Below are 22,295 nucleotides of genomic sequence, written 5' to 3'. Positions count from 1 at the left end.
ACACTTGTCAAGGGGGGAGACCTCAACGTCTAAGAATGTCATTTTTGTTGTACTCGATTCTACAGAGAACTTGATGTCTTGATGTCGGGCATTCAACCATTTGTGGAACGAATTCAATTCCATCTGGCTCCCCTGCCACAGGACCCAGATGTCATCGATGTATCGTTGCCACTGCAGTATGTTTCCTTGAAAGGGATTATTTTGTTCTATGTACCTTTTTTCATATTGGGCCACGAAGAGCACCGCCATCTCCGGTGCTTATGGACATCCCATGGCGATGCCCTTTACCTGCATAAAGAACTCATCGTCAAATCTGAAGTAGTTCTTTTTAAGGGTGACCTCTGCCAGTTGTAATATGAACGAGGTGGGAACCCTATGTGGGCGCTCCCTGCTATCCAAGTATAGCTCCATCACTTGCAAAAGTTAATGTCTACAAAAGGGCAACCCAATAGTCTCTTGTGGATTTGAGTATCAAACTATTGATAAGGTAGACTGCAAAACAAGGGAGTCAATCAGAGGTACATGAATGCCAAAGTTAAAGTCTGTTTTTGATTTCCTTTCGTGGCATCAAAATTATGATTATTTTTTATAGAAAAATTGAACAATGAAAGATTCACACAGACAGGCAGCAATATTGGTTGAATGTAACAAATTATATACATGCACAACAAACAATGGGGTTCAATACAAATAAAGTGACACCATATATTGACAATGTGCTATCCAAATGAAGGTTGTACCATTACACATTATCATTTGTCAGTGTATCAAAAAATCCACTCTTAGGCGAAAACAAGTGAATGTCCATCTTAACATTAGAACAAAACTTGCATAGGTTGAAATCCTTTCCACCAGAGAGAGGGGTTAAACGTTGACATTTCAGACTCGTACAGAGCCAATCCACAAGACCATCTTCAGTACCATAGTAGTTAATGGAGATACGCAAGACACACATTCTCTTTGTAAAACCAAACTTTGCTTAGAAAACCTATTCAACATAAAGTTGTTCAAAACATGCTCCACTAGCGCTAACAAGACTAACGAAGGATGCAGAAGACAGCCAGGAAACTCCATTTAGGCCTGGTTATGATGATAATAATGTGGCATATGTATTTCCTAAGCATTTTTTATCACAGACTTCTTTGATATAGGTTAACTTTTACGCTTATGTTTATTTTATGAAACTGCTGTGTTTATCTAATAAATTCAATAAAGAATTAAGCCAAATAAGGAGTTGTTCATGGCTATGCAGAACATGGGGAGTGAATAAGCCACGCGCCCTTGCACTGGATGCTACTATATCACTGACGTGTTGACTTGGAAGACACTTTACTGTGTATATAGTTTAGCTGTGCATGCATCATGCTTTTAATGAGAGTGTAGGTTATCAGCTGCACTGGATATGGTAGTCCTCCCATAACAGAATAAATGACCTCCATAGAAAATATATTAGATGTGGGGGGCCAAGATAAACAGACTGGAGTACAACTACTTCATCTGAACTGAGGTTCTGTGACTGAGATAGAGTAATGGAAATTACATTTACTCATAATATGGGCAACAAAGAATAAAACAAAGAATTAAATGTTAGTATAAATAATAAAGCTCCCAAGTGCTCATCTAAAATGACAACATGAATAATAGCAATGTAGCAAAGAGAGCCAGGCTCCCTAACAAACAAAAAAAATGAGCACAGATGAAGAGCGATTAAAAGCGGAGAGGTGCCATTGAACCATCTCCAACAATTCTTGATCACTAAGGGGCATATTTATCAAATAATCATGCACCACAGCACAGCAAGTTACCTTGCTGCGCTGTGTAATAGGGAAAGGACAGAAATGCACCATACATAACAATATATGGTGCATTCCTTTTATTTCCCAGTGCTGACACATAGAAAGAGGCAGTAACGAGGAGAAATAAAAGATATTGCTTCTCATTACGCCTCTCCTGGAAGCTGGAAGGCATAGCATTTTGCCAAATTCCCAGGTTTACCCGTAATGGTAAATCTGGGAATATGCCAAAAAACATGGAAACACCCAAACCTCAGTCATGTAACGCCTCCCTGGAGCAGAAAAATTCTAGGCAGGGATTTGTGCTGCATTGCTTTTCTCTAGATTGATCAAGCCACGCAAGGTGGCCTTGCGCGGCTTGATAAATCAAACTTAAGAGTTGCTTCATTCTTGAGCTCCATTGCGTAGTAACAAAACCTGTTTTGTTACCATTGCGTAGCACAAGAGCAAATCAACCCAATGATAAAAATGGCCTTTAGAATCTATGAAGAGCTTTTCTTGCCAAATTTGGGGCCTGATGGGCAAAGCATTTTTGTGGTTGCAAAGGCTCTGATTTGAAGTTCCCCACCACAAAAATGCTTTTTGCATTGTACCAATTCTGTTTTTGAGGTCTGAAAAACTTTTTCACTAACTGTAAGGGATGTGTTGCAGACATCCATTCTAAATATCGAATCAGTGTCTTATGTAACAATGTTTTGTGACCGAAATCCAGTTGCAAAACTAAATTTACTGACTCCCAACATGAGGTGGTAAAACACTCCAAAAAGGAAAGGGGTCCAGTTGGGACTACCTCCCCTGTGTGTATGTAAAAAAGGTTTGTTGCAGAGGCTGCATTAGTCAAGGGGACCACCGTCTATTGTCAAACCTAATTTTTTTTTTAATTCAGCTCAGTTTCCGTTAAGGAAAATATGCTGCATAACATTTAAAAAAAAAAAAGAGATTACAGACTTGATGGTCTGTTGATTGCAGCTGTCCTCAATACCTGGGATTGCCGCCCATTCTAGCAAGTCATAATTTGTGACCTACCTTATGAATGTTTATGAGGTGGGTTGAATTGCGGCCAACTACTCTTTCTAATTTTGTATGATGTCCTGGTAGTACATAGATCAGTTCTCAAAATTCTTTTCCATTCATAAAAACACTGTGCAGAGATTGAAACCACCTTTTGCAAATCGAAATGTTAAACATTTGGCCATTATTCTCTTCTGCTGGTTAACCTGGTCAATGCCTGGTGGACTCTGGGCATAAAGACACCTTCAGAGACAGCTGAGTGTTCCTCAGAGAATGACCACTATCATCTTCAGGATTATCAACAAACATGTATAACAGCAATGTTGGAGTCCATCAACTTTCTACTGCTGTCATAATATGGTGGTTACACATCAAGGACAGTGTACAGGAAGTCCATCATTTTTAATGAAGTCCTCTTACTAAAATCCTATTAATGTCACAATTTTCAAAGTCTGTTATTGGTTGGTTTGTAAAATCTCTTTGACTATTTTCCGTAAAGCTATACATGTTTCCAAACTGAGATATTTTAGATCCATCAATTTTCTTTATTAATTATTTTAATTCATTTTGATTCAGTTCTGATGAAAGCACTTATGCTGTTTTGTATCCCGTTGTTCCAATGTTCAATTTCTAACTGATAGTGGTATCTATTTACTACATTTGAAATGATTAGACTTCCAACTTTGTTAGAATGTTAATTATTTTATTTTTTAGTTTTTGTGTTGTCCTTTGCTCTTTTCTGCACCTAAAGTACATCTTGCAGTAAATAGACTTGACCTTGGACAAAACTTACAAAATGTAAAACAGGTAATTTCTTAGAGTAACATTTTTCCACCTCCTTCTTTGAATAGATGCATGTGGGTGTTTTAGGAGTTTAGATGGAGAGTATTAAAAGTCTAACTTCTCACCCACTTGCAACCCAATAGTGACAACTCTTACCTTTGTAGATGTTTTATGTCCAGTTTGTACCTCTACTACCTCCACATTTCTGAATTTCTTTTGCTAGATATGTTTAAAGTTTCTTCCACTGGGTGACTTAATGTCTGCACATTGAGAACCTCACAGGTGAGTAGGCGTGCTACACAAACTCCTGATTGATTGACTGATTGATGTGTTTATGGCCTCATATTAATTTTGCATTAGAATGACCAATTCTTATTTGGGACCTGGTTTGATGAACAGAACATTCAGTTTTTCAGTGGATGAATGAAATATTTCCACCACACCGGCAGAGGGAGGAAAGATATTTCAAGTAGAGGGTGTGAAATTTGTATCATTTACTTTTGCATAATATGTGAAATTCTGAGAAAATTATGCAAAATCACATGTAATTACGCAAGAGACCAATCCATCAATTAGAGCTACATTTTAGCCTGAAACGTGTCCTTGGATCAATTTTGGATGCAGGGACTCATTTCACTCTAAAGTAAAAGAGTGAAAAACATAATTTTCGTTCATGTTCTGGTTGCTTACATTGTCCTTGTGCAATATTGTTGGTAATGAATGATTACGAGACCTGGCTGGCATAATAACAACATTTCAGGAATTTTACATAAGCGTGACAAAATTCACAAAGTTGCAAGATTTACACCAGCTTAATTTAAATTTTGCCCAGGCCTACTTTCAAGTTGTTTTAAACAGCTGCTGGTGTTTTTCCTCACAGGTGGTATCTCCAACATGACAGAAGGCTCCTAATTGGACCAACCTAATGGAAGCCATTGCAACAAACCTGTGTAGAAGGGTTGAAATGCTCCCACCATATAAAGTTGCTAGCATTGTAACCTTATGTTAGGGGTATATTATCTGTATGAATTTCTCTAATGTAACACACTGAGAGATTGCTTCTAGCACATTAGTGGCACTTATTATTATTATTATTATTATTATTATTATTTATTATTTCTATTCTTGTATAGCGCTCAGCTACCCCCAACGGGGGTGTCCCGGCGCTTGCGGACACGGTGAGAGGTGTTTTAGAGTTATCATTTGTCAGAGTTTGTGAGAGTTATCAGTCCCTAGTTTATAACGGGAGGCTGAAGAGCCAAGTTTTTAAGGCCTTCCGAAAAATGAGTTCATATTTGGCTTTTCTAATATGGTCGGGCATGGAGTTCCATAAGATTGCAGTTTTGACGGAAAAAGATCGTCCTCCAATTCTCAATTTAGAGAAGCGGGGGATGATGAGGTACTCATAGGTGTTGGATCTTAGGGTCCTAGACTGATGATATTTACGAACTCTCTTTTTGAAGTAGTGTGGGCCAATATCATTGAGTGCTCTGTAAGCGAGAGTAAGAGCCTTAAATTCAGATCTTCTTTTGACAGGCAGCCAATGAAGACTGCGCAAGTGGGGGGAAATTTGATGTCTGAGTGGAATGTTTATAATGAGCCTGGCTGCCGCATTCTGCACCATTTGCAGTTTTCTTAGTGAGTATGCTGGCAGCCCCAGGTACATGCTATTTACGTAATCAAGTTGTGATGCGATTACTGCATGGACTATTGTTTTTCTACAATCCATTGGTAGAAAGTAGAGGAATCTTCGGAGGGCCTTCATTTTCCAAAAGCAGGAAGAAGAGGCTTGGCTTATTTGGGTCTTGCATGACAAGGAGGTATCTAGTTTAAACCCTAGATTCCTAGCCGATGAGACTGGAAGGGGTGGAGGGTTGAGTTCTGTAGGCCACCAGAGATGAGATAGTGGGGGAGAGGGCTGGTTAAAAAATAACACCTCTGTTTTTTCTGTATTCAGCTTTAGGCAGTTGTCTGACATCCAAGTTACGATGTCCAGGAGACACTGCCTAAAGTTTGAGAAGACGGCCTCTGAGCAGGCTGCGAAAGAAAACACGAGCTGCGTGTCATCAGCATAGGAGATAACATCAACTTCTTGTTTCATTACCAAAGTGGCGAGGGGGGCAAGATAGACATTAAAAAGGGTTGGGCTAAGTGCCGAACCCTGAGGCACACCACATATCAGAGGGCGTGAACCAGAGGTGTGGGGATGTAGCCGTATTCTTTGTGTGCGGCCTTCCATGAAGGAGCTGCACCAAGCCAAGACGGTCCCTGTTACTCCTAAATGTTGAAGCCTGTCCAGAAGGATCTTGTGAGAAACTGTGTCGAATGCTGCAGAGAGGTCTAATAACACCAGCATCGCACAGTTCCCTTTATCCATGGTTTCTCTGACAGTTTCTGCTACCTCAAGTAGGGCCGTTTCCGTGCTGTAACCTGCTCTAAATCCTGATTGGGTGTCATGGAGAAGTTTATTTGATTCCAAGAATGTTGATAACTGATTTTGCACTTCCTTTTCAAGGATCTCAGCGGGTACTGGCAGGAGGGAAATAGGGCTAAAAATTTTCAAAATTGTGGGGTCTGCGTTCTCCTTTTTTAGAATTGGTTGAACGATAGCAGTCTTCCAGCTAGATGGATAAATGCCAGTTTCCAGCAAGGTGTTCCAGAGCTGGTTTAGGGCCGGATTGAGCAGTGGTGCTAATATTTTAGAAAAACCTGGGTGTGCAGGGGTCAAGTGGAGAACCGGATTTAGTTTTATCCAACTGTTTGAGAGATGTGGCCAGATCAAAGGGGGTAAATTCAGACCAAGTTGTTGTGGGGGATGGACGGGGCAATGACATGATAGACGAATCCTTAGCCGGAAAGGTTGCATAAATGTCCTGAATCTTCTTTTGGAAGAAAGCTGAAAGATTTTCACAGAGTGTAGCAGAGGGGACCCATGTTACTTTTCAATGCCTCTGGTTTGAGAAAGCCCTGCACAATTTTTAAAATTTCTTTAGAAGAGTTGTCAGCTGATTTTATTTGGTTAGTAATGTAGTCTTTAATCGCGGTACGTTTTAGTTTGTGAAACTGTTTTATTGCCTTTCTATATGTGTTTTTGGCTTCATGGTCGTAGGCTGAGCGCCATAGCCGTTCAAGTTTCTTACATCGGCTCTTTTCTACTTGAAGTGCAGGTGTAAACCAAGTGGTCGAGGGTGTATTTCTGGACTCTTTAATTGTTTTCATAGGAGTGACTTGGTCAAGAGCCGTTGTAAACCATTGATTAAGACTTACAGCGTCACAGTTTGGGTCTCCAGTGAACGGGAGAGGGGTGTTTAATAGTACAGGTCCTAATGCTTCAGGGGTAACTTTCCTCCAGTTTCTTTTAGTATCGTATTCACATTTATTGGCATTATGGTTAATAGACGTAGCTATATAGAAAGGAACAAGACAGTCGTCAGACCAGAGGAGAGGAATGGGATCTTCGGTTATTAAATTGGGGATATTGGTACAAATAAGGTCCAAGGTGTGTCCAGCCTTATGTGTGGGTTTAAAGACTAGTTGTTTGAGGTTCAAACCGATTAGCATCTCTGTTAGTTGAGTTGTTGAGTAGCTATGGGACATGTGTCATTGTCCATATGGACATTGAAATCCTCTAATACCAAAAAGTTGGTGTATTTTAATGAGAGTTCTTCTTTGGGTTCTGAGTCACATCATAGACAACCAGAGCTTTGCTCTCTTTGCCTATTTGATGTCTGTAGGAAGGTGGAGTACTATGTGGGGATGCTGGTTGGACCTCACCAAGCAATAAACTCACAATACCGCAAAGACAGTCCTTGGATTCACAGTAATGAATACTTAGCTCAGTCCTGGTTTAGTTGTAAAGAGCAGTCAGGCTTTACTAGAGGAACACGTGTCATGCATTTCACAATAACAACATGGACAATAAGTAAATGACACAACTTGATAGAAATCTGTCACCAATTTATAAAAAATAAAGCAGATTTGTATATAATTTTAGACACCAAAATGAAGTAAATCAGATAAATATAACCGGAGGTATGGATTTTAGAAGCAATATTAAATCAGTGCAAAACAGTACTGCAAAATGCATTCAAAAGTCAGTTTGATTTTACCTGGTTTGACAAGCCTGGGTGCAGAGATTTCCTGGCTGTCCTTGGTGCTGAGGCAGAAACTGCAAGAGAGCAGTTTTGACCACTTACACAGTACTGGTGGTGAACAGGGTGAAAGTCCTGTTGATGCAGACTCGGGTCTCTTCTTTGTCCTCTTTGATGCAGGTTAAATCAAAACTGAGGTTCTGGTGTCAGGGGTAGCCCTTAAATCCTAGATTTTGGGGTTCTTAGTGGTGTGAGTGCAAGTGGCCAATTGACCACTAGCCTCTGTGGCTAATCCACTCCTTAGGTGACCCCATCTAGGGGTGTAGGTCACCTTTTCTACCCCGTACCCATTATTCTACCACTTTTAAAAATTGCAGAAGTCTTCCTTAGCTGTACAGACCAGATATCCCACCTCAGTGGTGTGGTTAGCCCTCTGGGAGTGTACACCTCCTTAATACCTAATGTTCCCACCTGGCCATGTGCAAATGTGCCTGGGGACAGGGGAAGAGCTGTTCCCCCGGTGGGGGGCAGCCTGGTTGCATATCACAGGTTGTGCAGCCTTTGAAGCTCACCGCCTTAATTCATCACTTAAATAACCATCTTATCAGGGAGGGAGGTGTGACCTCCTTCCCATCCAGGCCTTTGTTTCAGACTCCTGGAAGAGTTCACACCTCCTAGCAAGGGGTCCTTCTTGGTGGCGGCAAGTGTGGGCTGGCAGCCAGAGCACAAGAAAAGCTTGTGCAACAAGGTGGGAAACCTCTGAGGTAATCACCTGGGTGAATGCCACACTGTCGTCGACACGGTATTTGTGTCAAGGGTGATGAGGCACATTGTTTGATATCAAACAAGGCACATTTAGGCAGTACCACAATGGAACTGCCAACCTCAGATTTGCTGGGGTGCCAGCCCATGTCATCCTAAGGACCATCTATCACTTATAGTGCCCTTAAATGGTAAAGGACACTATAGGGACATATAAGCTGCACTTACATGTCCACATCTTTATTATAATATATCCTGCCTCCTGTGCTCAGTAGACCTTCCTTAGGGGTGACTGGCATATATTGAAAATAGTGCATTGACTTTGCACACATGATGAGGTCAAAGTCGAATTCAAGCAGTGTGTCCTGCTCCTCCAGTCTTCAATAGCAGGCCTGCTGTCAGTAGTTTACTTGGGTCACTCAGGGTGCAGTGCACATACAGTGTTACAGGCCCTGGTGACCCCTTTAACTCTCATGCCCTGGGTACCACTGGTACCATATTCTAGGGACTTATAAGGGAGTAAAAGTCCTTGCCAATTGGAGGTTACCAATTCACACTTACCAGTTTTATTGAGAGAGCACTGGCACTGGGGTCTGGCTAGCAGGCTGCCGTGTACTGTCAAAGTTGAAAACGGGCATCTAGTAGTCCACATCGGGCAAAAAGTGAGGGGATACTACAAAAAAGCTTTGTTTCTTATAATGTCCCTCAGAGCTCCTCAGTGGCAAACATCCCCATAATCCACTGTTGCTCATTTATAATTCGGTATGTTATGGATGGCCCTGACTGAGATCCGCCAGCATGAAAAACAATTTCTTAATCTGTTATGTAGCAACGGTTTGTAACAGGTTTTGTTACCCATTGTTTCTACGTCATAAAGGAATTCCAGGTTCCTCTGACTGTCAGTGCAGTGTTGGCTTTCTGCTCTGATAGTAGAGGGATGGCAAGGCACAGAGGGTGATGGGTTGAGAGTCTTGAGGCCAATTTGTTTTCTACGTTTGGACAGCGAGGAGAAGCAAGGACATTTTATTTTGTGGGCCATACCTAACATTAAAATATACATAAGTTAAAAGTGACTAAAGGATGTATTTTTCACCTGGGGGTTGTGAATGACATAGACAACTCAAACTTTGCTCTTGTTGTCTATTGGATGTCACACCGATCAGTGAAAATATCCTTGTATTCACTATTACCTCTCTAAAATTCTATGTTTGCCACTTAGGGAACACAATAATTATTTGACTCTTCTCAAATAAATTGTTGCTCTTGCGAATAGGTCCTGAAGTTTGCGTTTCATAAAGATGCAACCTACTCAAGTGTTTTTTTTTATATTGTTTTACACAAACAACAACACTTTTTAAATTGACTGCCCTCATAACAGACTTGAGGAGGTTGTGTGTAATCTAGGATACGACTGCCTCCATCTTGAAACAATTGCATCTGAGCTGCCATGCCGAAAAACTGCTAAGGAAATCTTTGCTAGCTTGAATTAATCAGATGGTTCCTTAATAAAAGAAAGCCCAGTAGGAATCCACATTCGAAAGGCCTGTTTCAGGCAATTAACTCTGTGCAAAATGTAGAATTAAAATGAAAAATGCATTATATATTTCAAAAGACGCGCCTTGAAGGCCCGTCTACTTCTAACGCCTATGTGGAGTCAATGCTAGATTGGTCTTTTCGCATTCTGTGCAAAAAAGTGTGCCATTTCTGTCTCTGATGTGTGTGTTGTGAAGATAGCATTTCTTTGAAATGAGAGAGGTACCCGTTTGTTTCTGTTACATTAATCATCCATATAGAAATAAAAGGATATATATAGTTGGGCAGATTTATGAGCCCCTTGCGCCACTTTTGCGTCACTTTTAACATGGGAATAGTGACGCAAAAGTGGCGCAAGGGGCTCATAAATCTGCCCTAGTGTTTTTAAATAAAATAAATAAACAATTATAGACGCATAATGAAGAAAGCTTACACACCAATGTTTGAAATTAGAAAAATTACACCTGGCTCACATTAAATTGAGTGTAAATAGGGCAGCAGCAGAAATGGAGCAGAGTCATGAGGGGTAGAATCACGAGGCGCATATTCAAACTATATAATTTGCCCCTGTTGCCAGTTTCCTTGGGGGCAGACTTATATTTAAAAAGTCTTCCCCAAAGAAATTAGCAACCAGGACAAATGTGATAGTAAAAGTGTTCTGGCGGGGTGCTAATTGGTCACAGAAAGACTAAGGCACCTGCTGCAGAGATCGTCGTGAACCCAGTCAATTTCAGGGTGTATCAGAAGAAATATAGCCTGGTGAATAACCGCTTGCTGGAGAGATCTTTGCACAGTAGAAGAGGTGTGGCGCCGCGGCCAGGGTGACTGACTTCGGAATCTGGGGCTCACGGTTCAATCCCCGGTGCAGGTGGCAGATTAGCCCAGCACCATGTGTCTCTGGGCAATAGCTTGCTTAATCTTCCCGATAGCCCCCAGCGCCTAGAAACCCTTACGGGTGATTGTTCGAGCTTTACAAATGTGGATATTATTATTATAGTCAGAGGTTTGACTCATCACACAAAAAGCACAGCCAGTGAATGTGCCTGCTGCAAGGCGCATCATATTGAAAAGATTTCCCAAATGTAAATGTTTTGTAGGTAACTCAGTGGGTTACTGTTTTGTTGCATAGATCCCTGTGTTGCCTGTGGGTTACAGGTTAAAATTGTTTGTAATATAGCTCACTGTTGAGCTTAAGGAGCTATGATCCTATCCAAGAAGCTGCATGCAAACTGCAAGGTATATGTTTACAACATGTCTGTGGTTTTTCTCTATTTCATGGTATTCTAAGGTAAAAAAGATTTCTTTCGGTATCAATAAAGAATTTTTGTAAGTCCTGTATATATATAGCTAGTAGCATAATTACTTACAAAGAGAGATACAGCTCGCATCCTTACAATGCATGTATATCACTTTCATCCAACGCTTGTAAAAGTAAGAAACCTGGCTCCGAATCAAAGTCTATTGTTTGAGTTCTAGTAAAAGTGACATCAAGTCTTCATTGCACCCGATATCATTGTCAAGTTCAAATAATTTATTCGGCATGATGCCATAGAAGCCACAATTCATTCACAAAATGTACAATAAAACACATAAAATATATATCACAGTTTCCAGTAAAAGTTCCAGAGTAAGATAAAAAAGGAGGAAACAGAACTCTATATTTTACATAAAAAACCGTGGGGAAAATAGATAAAAGTTTCATAAAGTGACTGGTGCCAAACCTAAACAGATATATATATATATATATTGTTAAAACACGCATTTATTCAATCCATTAACTCCTCATTATGGGCCTCATGTAGGTAGCTAAATACCGGTCGGTAACGGCCGAAATTCGGTAAATAGCCCGTTACCGACCGGTATTTAGCTATTTGAGATGTAGGAGGCATAATTTCAGGATTCGGTAAATTACCAAATCGGTAAAATACCGATTCTGTAAATACCGAATCCTGAAATCATATGTAGGGAGCACTCTGAAGAGTGAAAGTTAGTATTAAGAAATCGTTATTTACCACCAAATACAGGTTGGTGATAAATAACGAATACCTTGCAAAAAGTAATATTTTGCAGATTTAAGAGTGCCATGTGGCAGACATACATGCCCTTAGGGCATGTATGTGCGCCACATGTGCACACATGCAAGATTCAGCCGTGCAACAGGGTGTCAATGTGACACCCTGCCACCCTTGAATATGCTCCCCCCATTACCGAATCGGTATTTACCGAATCGGTAATGAGGCATACCTTCCCATTGATTCCTATGGGCCTCCAGGCCCATAGGAATCAATGGGAAGGTATGCCTCATTACCGAATCGGTAAATACCGATTCATAATTACCGAATTTTTCCGATTCGGTAAAATTTACCGAATTATTACCTATATCACATTTACCGATTCATAAATACCGAATCGGTAAAATTCGGTATTTATGAATCGGTAAATGTGATGCTACCTACATATGGCCCAATGTTCCTAAATGGGTAAGGCTAATTAAAAAAAATGTAAAACAGCATGACAAAACTCTGAAGTAGGGCGAGTATGCAACTGTTCTAATCCCAAATGATGGTTTCTGGCCGTTGAGCCGTGCCTTACCGGGGCCAGGAAACGTTGACGTGGGCCTTGGTACAGAGAGCAAAATATAATACAATGAAATGTACTTTGTTTTATAATGTTATTGCATCTACATGGTGTAAATCTCAACACCAGTTTTTTGCATCGGGAAAGTGACTTTGAAATGTACAATATTTAGTCTAAAGAGTGTTAGTAGGTGCCGCTGGAAGGGTTTTTCTACCCAGCTCAAATATGGCTCCAAGCATTTGCCTGTTGACACCAGGGCATTGTTATAAAATGTTATGCTCCAGCTAGCTCCCTGCCAAGATTAAACTCGAACATAACCCCCGCCTGTGCCCACTCCAGTATAACATGCAATCTATTATCACCTGTATTTCTTATAATATACAGCCAACATGTGTTGTGGTTATATTGTCATTGTTGGCCGCAGTTTTATTACGATTACATGCATATACTCTGTTCATAATTTTATGGCTACTGGCCATAAATTATCATTGTGAGCTGTCATGTCTTGTTTGTCATAAATCATATACTTTGCTTGTCATAACACATTGCTTGTCGTAAATCATTTGTAGATCATAAATTTGTAACTCGCCCCGACAGTTCATTGGTCAGTTCTTTGGCAGGCTTATCTCCTTTCTTGCCACTTCTGAGTCATAAAATTGTTCTGTTGGTTTCCACGCTCCTTGCGTGTGAGGGGTACCTTCTCCCTGGAGTTAGGCCCCAACTCGCTACCTTTTTAGTCTCATTTGTGCCCTGCCGTCCGGTGGGGTCTGGGCTGCTAGTGCCGTCTCCGTTTGCTACCCCCTTTTGTCAGGCCTACTCACCCTGACATAAGGCATCCCAAAGTGAGTGGCCCTACTCCTCCACACTGCCCTGTCGGTGTGTCTCCATAACCAATCATTGTACCCTTACTTATCCGCTATCCGCTTGCCTTTTATCCAGCACTGTGACACTGCTGTTCCTTAGGTGGTGGGTGGGTGGGTCAAAACTTCTTCCTGCACTGCTCCCCCCACTCCATGATGATAAGGAGCTGCACAGGGTGAGCGGCGACTTATAACCCACAATTTCCCCTCGTCCACTGGCAGTTTCCCCCCTTGGGGGGTTCGTACCTCACCTGGACAAAATTGGATGGAGGGTATGGTGCCTCTCCGGTGCACCTTGGGCACAAAGGGCTACCTCCATCTGCTTCTGGGCGCTCTGGGGCACTCAAAACTGGATCCTTCCAGTGGCTCGGCGGTAGTTATGGTGCCGGTCCTTGAGGCCCCCTTTGGGGGCGGCCTCTGCAATAACCCCCGCACTGAGCCCACTCCAGTATAGCATGCAATCGTCTATCACCTGTATTTCTCATAATAAACAGCCAACATGCCTTGTGGTTATACTGGTCATTGTTGCAACAGTGAAATGCACTGTTAGTGAGCCATTTGTTTAGGGCACAGCTAGAACTACAAAGTTTAAACCTCCCTCGCCCCCTGCAGTTTGTGGCTCTGAACCCAATAAATCAATCAATCAATCAATCAATCAATCAATCAATCAATCAATCAATCAATCAGGGTTTTGTAAAGCGCACTACTCACCCGTTATGGTCTCAAGGCATTGGGGGGTGGGTGTGAGCAGCTCTGTTGGGGTCATTCGAAGAGCCAGGTCTTGAGTGTGGTTGCTGCTGAATTTGTTCCACTGCCATCAAATGCATTAAGACATGTTCAGCATATTTCACTGGGGGACAGATCCGGCTCAATAATCCAACATCGATCCCGGATCCCATTGGATCTCCCTTGTTTCTAGCACTGTTAATAACCGTGATGTTCAAAGACATGCATATGCCACTGCTTGAAGCTCACATAAAATATCTATGGTACCTATTAAGGTGAAATAGCATGCATTGATCGTATTTAGTCCAAAAGGACAACAGTAGTGATGTGCGCAGATGTATCAAATGTTAGAGGCGGATTCATGGGAAGCACAAGAACCTTCTTTGTGTGCCTGGACAGAAGAGCTCACACAACATGGTGAAGGACTGGTTGGTCTAAGGCCTCTCTTTGAGCATGTGCATCAGGCCTCCCAGATGCTTCATGGCTGTAGGCCAAACTATTGAGGGTTTACACTGATATCCGGTTTTGGGGGGGCTAGCATTACCCACCCTGTGAGTATGTCAACGGACAGTATAACCCTGCCAGGTTTTATGGGGTATAAGAACGGGTCCTGTGCTTGACTGTTCTCTTTGTTGGGGATAGGGGGTTCTTGGCCTTCGTTGAACTCCTCCATGAACTTTCACAAAGGCCTCTCAGGAGACATAATAGATGTGTCTCACCTCATGGATATCGGGCTTTCAGAGCTAAGGAAACAGCTGCTTTTAAATGACCCTTTAAATCTCTAAATTACAGGGTTTGCGACCGCAAAATCATTTTTTTCTTATGTTCGAAGCCCCTTTAAGGATTTGGAGAAGGTTTTCAGAACCACAATGTTGATCAATCAATCAGGGGTTTGTAAAGTGCGCTACTCACCTGTGAGGGTCTGAAGGTGCTGGGGGGGGAGGGGAGGGGGTCAGCTCTGGATCAGTCGAAGAACCAGGTCTTGAGGTCCTTCCTGAATGTGTGCAGGGTCAGGGAGCATCTGATGTTCACCGAGAGCTCGTTCCAGGTCCTGGCTGCGATGTAGGAGAAGGCATTCCCGCCTGTTCTGTTTCTGCGGATGTGGGGGACCTCTGCCAGGGCCAGGTCAGCAGAGCGGAGGTTACTTTTGGGTATGTGGAAGGATACTCTCTCTTTGAGGTATTTGGGTCTGATGTTGTTGAGGGATTTGTAGGAGAGGGTGAGGAGTTTGAAGGTGATCCTCATCTTGACGGGGAGCCAGTGGAGGCCTCGTAGGTGTTGGGTCATGTGTTCATGACGCAGTGTCCCGAGGACGAGTCTGGCAGTTGAGTTCTGGATGGTTTGGAGTTTGTGTAGAAGAGTTTTGTTGATTCCGGTGTAAAGGACGTTGCCGTAGTCCAGTCTGCTGGTTATGAGCGCATGGGTGACGGTCCTTCTACAGTCAGAGGGGATCCATTTGAAGGTCTTGCGGAGGATGCACAGGCACTTGAAGCTAGTGGAAGCGACGGCGTTGATCTGGCGGTTCATGAAGAGGGAGGAGTAGAGGATGATGCCGAGGTTTCGTGCGTGGTCTGTAGGGGTGGGTAGATTCCAGAGGGCGGAGGGTCACCAGGTGCTGTCCCAAGCGGAGGTGCATGGTCCGAGGATGAGGACCTCGGTCTTCTCTGAGTTGAGCTTCTAACAGCTGTCTTTCATCCAGGCTGCCACGTTCTTCATTCCTTCCTGGAAGCAGAGTCTGGTGTCTTCGGGATTTTTCGTGAGTGAGTTGATGTAGATGTGATTACTGATTCACAATTTAGAAGGGGAGTGTTTTTTGGGTTCCTTTCAAATAACAAGGCAGTAACATATGTATCAATGGTTTGCAAGTGTAATTCCAGGTGCAAACCATTAAGCAGATACCAGCTTCCAAGTTGGCATGGTACTTGATTCGAAAAGATAAAGGAGTTCCCTTTGGACTCCTGCTTTGGGAATAGGAGGATAAACTTTGGTGGGAGTAGGCAGCGGTCCCAGAGACCACTGCCAACGTTCACATACGTTTTCCAAAATCAAAATCTTTTTTTTTAAAAGCAGCCCTGTTTCCTTCAGACTGATTTAAAAAAACGTTTTCCAATTGGAAATACAATGACCTAGATGGTGGTCTACTGTCTCTTGCAGACAGCCATATCTGTGATTGCAGCCAACCATGGTGGGTCACAAATTGCGACCTTCCTAATGAATATAAGTAAGACATGCCATCCTGTGACAACCTGAGTTTCCTTATTTTACGAACTGACCTATTGGTACATAGATGGGTTCATAAAATAAAATACTGTTTGAAAAAGGAGGTACACAATTTGCACCAATATGTTAGTATATCTAGCCTTTTGCTCTGGTTCGAAATGCATGGAATTTAGGGCCAGATGTACAACAGGCAGACTGTGAACAGTGATCACAAATAGTGCACCAACTTTTTACGACCGACCGACCTGTCATCTTGTGATGCGATCTGGAAACCAATTGGTTGTGTAATGCACAGTCTAGCCTTAGGCATTGGTAGAACTATGTGCATAATGCCCTATTACTTACTGGTAATCTTCATTATTCCTAGTCCCATTATCTCACTTGTAATGAATGGAATGTGGACAGGAGGGACCTGGGGTAACGAAGATTTATTAGACAGGGCCCTATTTGAGACCTTCTGTGTTTATCTATACACAGATTGATTGCGACTTGCAAAAGACAGCAGTATTCAACACAGTGTTGGCATTCCCATACATGGAATATATAATTTATTCAAGCATTTAAAAATAAAATGCTTCCCGTTTGGGAAGACAATGAAGAGTACAATGAAGAGTACTGGCACTGTTCCTATGGAGCACTTCGTGCTCCCCCTAAAGTCACCCAGCAGGGACTGCTTACCCTTTGTGAATAAGGTACCATCTTCAATGAAATGTAGGTGACTTTTCAATGATCACCAACCTATAGGACATCTCATTGTGAATCACAAATAAGAGGGCCCATCCTTCACAGCCCCTCCTAATTGTGATTTAGAATGGGTGGCAAAACAGTTTTTGAGATTTGGGCAGGCTTTTCTGCATTGCAAATTAGGTTTAGCACATAAAAAAATAAAATAATTTTCCCATCTCAAATTCTATGATTATGCACATTTCAGTGCTTGTGACAGCAGAAAGGATTAATACATCTGCCTTTACGTGCATCACATGTTGTAAGGCAATAATGTTCCTCTCTCTGTCCTGATCTGGTGTAATTTATGGGATAGTCAGGAACGTGACAATCTCAAACAACGAAACAGGGGCTTGTACGGCTCATAATGACAACAAGCAACATCTGTTTATTTGATGTTCTTAGATTCAATACACTACATTGACCCTTTTTGGTCTTGGATAGTTGCTTGGAGTTTACAAAAAGACATGTAATTAATGATTATATACTTACTGAAGTTATGTCTAATGTGCTATTCATTCACACGTCATATTAAAGACATATGGAATAAAGTGCCCCCTGCCGTACACTGTGAGGATATTGCAAATTACCAAAGAGTTTCATGATCATATAAAGAAAGAAGGCCGGGTTTCTTTACAAGATCATAGAACTATGAATTTCTGAAAAATAGCTCAGACCACCACAATTAGGAATGGAGAAAAAGTGCACCCCATTCAATGTGCAATTTTAAATGAAATAGTGTCATTGCCCAAATGTATTTCTGTAATCCAGCACTTGGTAGAGTGGCTTCCCAGTGCTATAAAAAGAGGGGGTGTTTAATCCTTGCTCACCTACTAAAAGCCTGCCTATTGTCAATGCCCCTGAGTAGATCACTTTGATTGTTTTAGTACATTGCTTTAGGTAGTTTAAGAGTAACCCAGTGTTTGGTGGACTTTTGATCACAAACTTTTCTCTGTTTTTTTCCCGACCTAGGTTAATCTGATGCTGAACGGGAAGCCAGTGATCTCTGCCTTTGCCGGGGACAAGGACGTCACTCGCGAGGCGGCCACCAATGGAGTTTTGCTGTACCTGGACAAAGAGGACAAAGTCTACCTGAAGCTGGAGAAAGGGAACCTGGTGGGCGGATGGCAATACTCCACATTTTCTGGATTCCTTGTGTTTCCTCTGTAGACTTCTCCGCGACATCCACCCAGGCGCGGACCAGCCACCTTTACGGCTCAAGACCATCTTGTCATAAATGGATTGGTGTTTCCTAATCGATTAATCATGAATGAATATGGATCATAATCAAGGCTTATGGCCCTCTCTGAACTACAATGAAGTCGCAAAGATTATTTTTTGTGTTTAAATGTATATTTGGATTCAGACTTAAAGCAGACGACGCATATCTACGCCCCTTGTCACAGTCTAAAGCTGCCTGCAAGATTTAATCGACGCTAATTTGTTGGAATTATTCATATGTGTTGGATACATTAATTTGGAGCAGCAATTTGGCTTGAGTCTCACAAAATCTGGCAACTAAGTCGATCATCTGGTGGCTTTTGTTGCAGACTTCAATCAAAATTGAGTCTATTGCTGCTCAAGGACTGTAAATTGAATGTTATTTCGCTTACACATATGTTGGTACTTATGAATTTTATTTGCATATTGTATTCCACTAGAAATTGTTACTGAATAAATTGAAGATTATTACTTCCGTCTGTAGGTTGTAAGCAATGTGTGACTTAAGCTCCGTATACAAAAAACAGCAATGGCAGACGGGGAACAGCAAAATGCAACCCACGCCCTCATTGGCCCGCTAAGCGGACGTCTCACGTCAGTTGCACTTAATTAGGTCTTAGCGCCCAAACAAGCTGTTGCACCTTTCAGAGAATCTATTTTAGCGCTCACAAAAAAAAACGCTTAGCACGGTGGTGCGATCAGTCTTGCAGACCTTGCAAAAAAACAGCTTTACCCTGCAGGAAGCCTCACACTTATTTTTCGGCTTTAATTAACATGATTGATATTAACTAGTCTATCAAAAACCTGAGGGACTTTCGCCCTGGACGCAAGCACTTTATTAGCTGGAGATGAGACCCCATTGTTTTTAATTATGTCTATTTTTCAACACTTCTCCTGAGTTGAACGTGTCACCAGGGTGTGCCTCGCCTCCTTCTATTTATCTGCTTATTTTAAGATTCTGTTTAAACACATTACATTCGAATACCTGCTAACGCTAACACATCTCGGGGTTTTGTACGCTCAAGGCCAGAAACCCGCAGGCATTTATCACGTTGCGATGATACAGTCTGTTCATGCTAGCGATGCCCTGACCTTTGGGTTAGTAAAGTGCTGACATCCTCTTGTATTTGCTCCGTGCAGCATATTTCCAACACTGGGAAAAGACTATGGGAAATAAATATCTGGGGCTTTTCGTGAATATTTGCACTGGCTCAGGGCTGAGTGCGTGTTTTTACACCTTGGACGAGCTGTCTAAAGCGCACACCTATAACTCGGAATTTCTCCGACTAAGACCATGAACTGTAAACAGCACAACACGGAAACAGAGCGAAGCAATCACAGTTTGCGAATTTCACGTGGCGCACTGCAGCAGCCGCAAATGCTGCGCTTTGCTTCTTGAAAAGGAGAGGGTTGGATTTGCTAAAGTATGGCATTCTCCTCCCCTGTCCCCAACGCCGGTGCTGAAATCAGCTGCCGTGCACCACGGAGACACCTTTGCTCCATGGTGTAAGGGTGTCTCCGTGAGCCTAGGATAGGAATCCTTCCAGTACAAAGTACTATGCAGACTCACTTTAACCATTTTCCCACTTTGTATGTGTGCTATAAAGTGCAGTACACATGCAAAGTAGGAAAAAGAAGTAGATATGAAAGTCAGGACTTTAAGTGGGCCGGGTCTCACCGGGTCTGAGCACCGGCAGTTTTTTAAAGGGGGCCTCGAAACGGGTCTCTATCGGGCTCTCTTTTGTGCCCTGGCACAGGCGGTCCGTTTTTCCCAGACTGCAGGCACATCCATATGCGCTGCTCACTTCTCACTAGTGGAGAAGTTGCAGCATGATGTCAAGCCAGGTGAGCTTTGTAGGGGAAGGGAAAACCTTTAAAGAGAGTCATTTTCTCTCTGGATTTCCCTTCTCTCTTTGAAACTCAGGAGTAGCAACATTGTCCTGGTGTCACCAGGGCTTTAAGTGTAAGCTTTTTCAATATTATATACAAGCCATAGTTGCTGCTTATTTATCTTATGCAACTAGCAACCGTTGACAAAGCCAATAGTTCTGACTTGTAGGTGTAATGTTACTTTATCATATACCTGATGCAATGACAGAATCAGCAAAATACATGTCGGACAGCACACTATGGTAAGCACAGACTTTTAGCTTACGTGTTTTAAGCCACACCCTTATTTACATCGGCCACGCCCATTTGAGAGACCCCCCCAGTTTTTTCATCCCACTTAAAGCCCTGATGAAAGTATTTCTCCTTCCTTGTGCCTACTTGAAAATGGCACAGTTTTCTCACGCTAAACCCATTCTACTTTATTTAGTAAATTGGGTTTAGCGGAGAAAGCTTGGGGGGTTGCATGGGAACACCCAAGCACCGCCCATGGTACGCCTCCTTGGTGTAAAGTAATGCAAAGCAGCGCTATGCGCTGCTTCGCATTACTTTTCAGTCATTTCCAGTGCTAAACAAGTTTAGCGCTGGAAAGTAAATTGTGAAAAAATGATTTTGTGCTGATTTGCGTCACTTTTGTGACGCAAACACATAACAAAATCTTAGTAAATCTCCCCGTTCATTTTATATTTTTACACTTTTGACACTGCAAATAAAAAGAGCAGGCATTTTGCTCTGCTCTGAGCCAGAGCAAGTATTCAAGCTACCACCCAAAATCAGGGCTGGGGTGTAGTTGCGTCCCATGTGCTACGTCGAAGCAGAAGAAGCTGCGTGTTGCTTTTTCCCATCATCAGCACATATATTAATGCCCAGATATACTATGACTTTGCGTCAAGTTTGTGTTACGTTTTTTCTAATGCAAACCTAACCCAAAGTGTCAGGTTGGTATTTAGCAAATCATGATTGTGGTGGAGTGTAAGCAAAAGTAGCACAAAGCTTGGCAATACACGGCCCTGCATCATTCTGTGTCAAGAGGGTGTTCCATGAGTAGTGCATCAGCATACCCATGCAACCACCCATGGGCTGTGACGGGTGGTTGGGTTGGTTGGTGGGGTGCTCCGGTCCGCTGCTATTCTGAAAGTCTCGGGGTGATTCGTCAAACGGGGGCCGAGAAAAAAGGGGGGTCCCAAAATGTGTTTTCCCCATGCAATTTTCCATAGGAACCTTTAATCGCAGCTACAGCCCGAACTGCTGAACGGAATTACACCAAATTTGGCAAAGAGGTAGCCCTTGGTTCACACTCGTGCCTTTTGGTTAAATGGTGTAAATTCGTTCAGTAGTTGCTGAGAGGATCAAAAGTAAAATCACATATATATCTATGGCCTCAGAGGATCCGCGCACCCTATGCGCACCCAGCATGCACCCTCCCGATCACGACCTGCATGCTAATTGGCTGTCAACTGGCTGTCAACACTCCAAACCAGGAAGTGTTGGCAGCCATTTTGTGCCTCGGTAGAAGCGAGGTTCAAGAAATCAGTGGATCAAGTGTGCAAAACGTATAAAGGGGGCAGGGAAGAAATACCCTGACCCTCTAGACCTGCTTACCCCCAGGTCCCCCCCAATTTTTGTTTTTGAAAAAACAGCAAAATGCGCACAGGGTGCACGGATCGTGCCGTAAAAAAAAAAAAAAAGAAGCGCGAGCTCCCGCGCTTCTTTAATAATTAGCCCCCGGGGGGCCAAATCCCGGGGGCAAAAATATTAAAATTGATGGGACAGGGGCTACAAAATAAATGGGTGGGGGGCTCAAAGGCCCCGCTACCCCCCAGGGCTTTAAAAAAATTGTGTGGGGGCAGCTCAAAGGCCCCCCCAAGCCCAGGGGACCACCACCCACCGGGGCTTTTTAAATTGCAGGAGAGGGGCTGTATGGCCCCCCTCCTGGAGCCGTCAATGGCCCTGGTGACCGCCACCCGCAGGGCCGGCTCCTGCTGTGTCTCGGGGTGCCCACCCCGGGACACTGCTGTTTGCTATGGCTGGGCGGGAGCCGAGGCTCCCGCCCTGTCATAGCAACCTTGGTTTGGATTTTGAAAGAGAGAGCAGGGAAATCTGCTCTC

The 22,295-nt window shown here is 42.8% G+C and overlaps 1 protein-coding gene across 2 annotated transcripts in view; it reads left to right on the top strand.

Moving 5' to 3' along the window:
* CBLN4 (cerebellin 4 precursor) overlaps window positions 1-18,769 on the top strand; it is a 231,984-nt gene extending 213,215 nt beyond the window's left edge. For both annotated transcript variants that reach the window (XM_085614568.1, XM_085614567.1), the window contains one exon: window positions 18,052-18,769. In XM_085614568.1, coding sequence (XP_085470694.1) covers window positions 18,052-18,249 — 198 coding nt within the window. In that variant the 3' untranslated portion in view covers window positions 18,250-18,769. The remainder of the gene's footprint in view (window positions 1-18,051) is intronic.
* The last annotated feature ends 3,526 nt before the right edge of the window (window positions 18,770-22,295 follow it).

This window comes from Triturus cristatus, chromosome 7, assembly GCF_964204655.1.
Source record: "Triturus cristatus chromosome 7, aTriCri1.1, whole genome shotgun sequence".
Taxonomy (NCBI): domain Eukaryota; kingdom Metazoa; phylum Chordata; class Amphibia; order Caudata; family Salamandridae; genus Triturus; species Triturus cristatus.
This window is presented reverse-complemented; position numbering and strand designations above follow the sequence as displayed.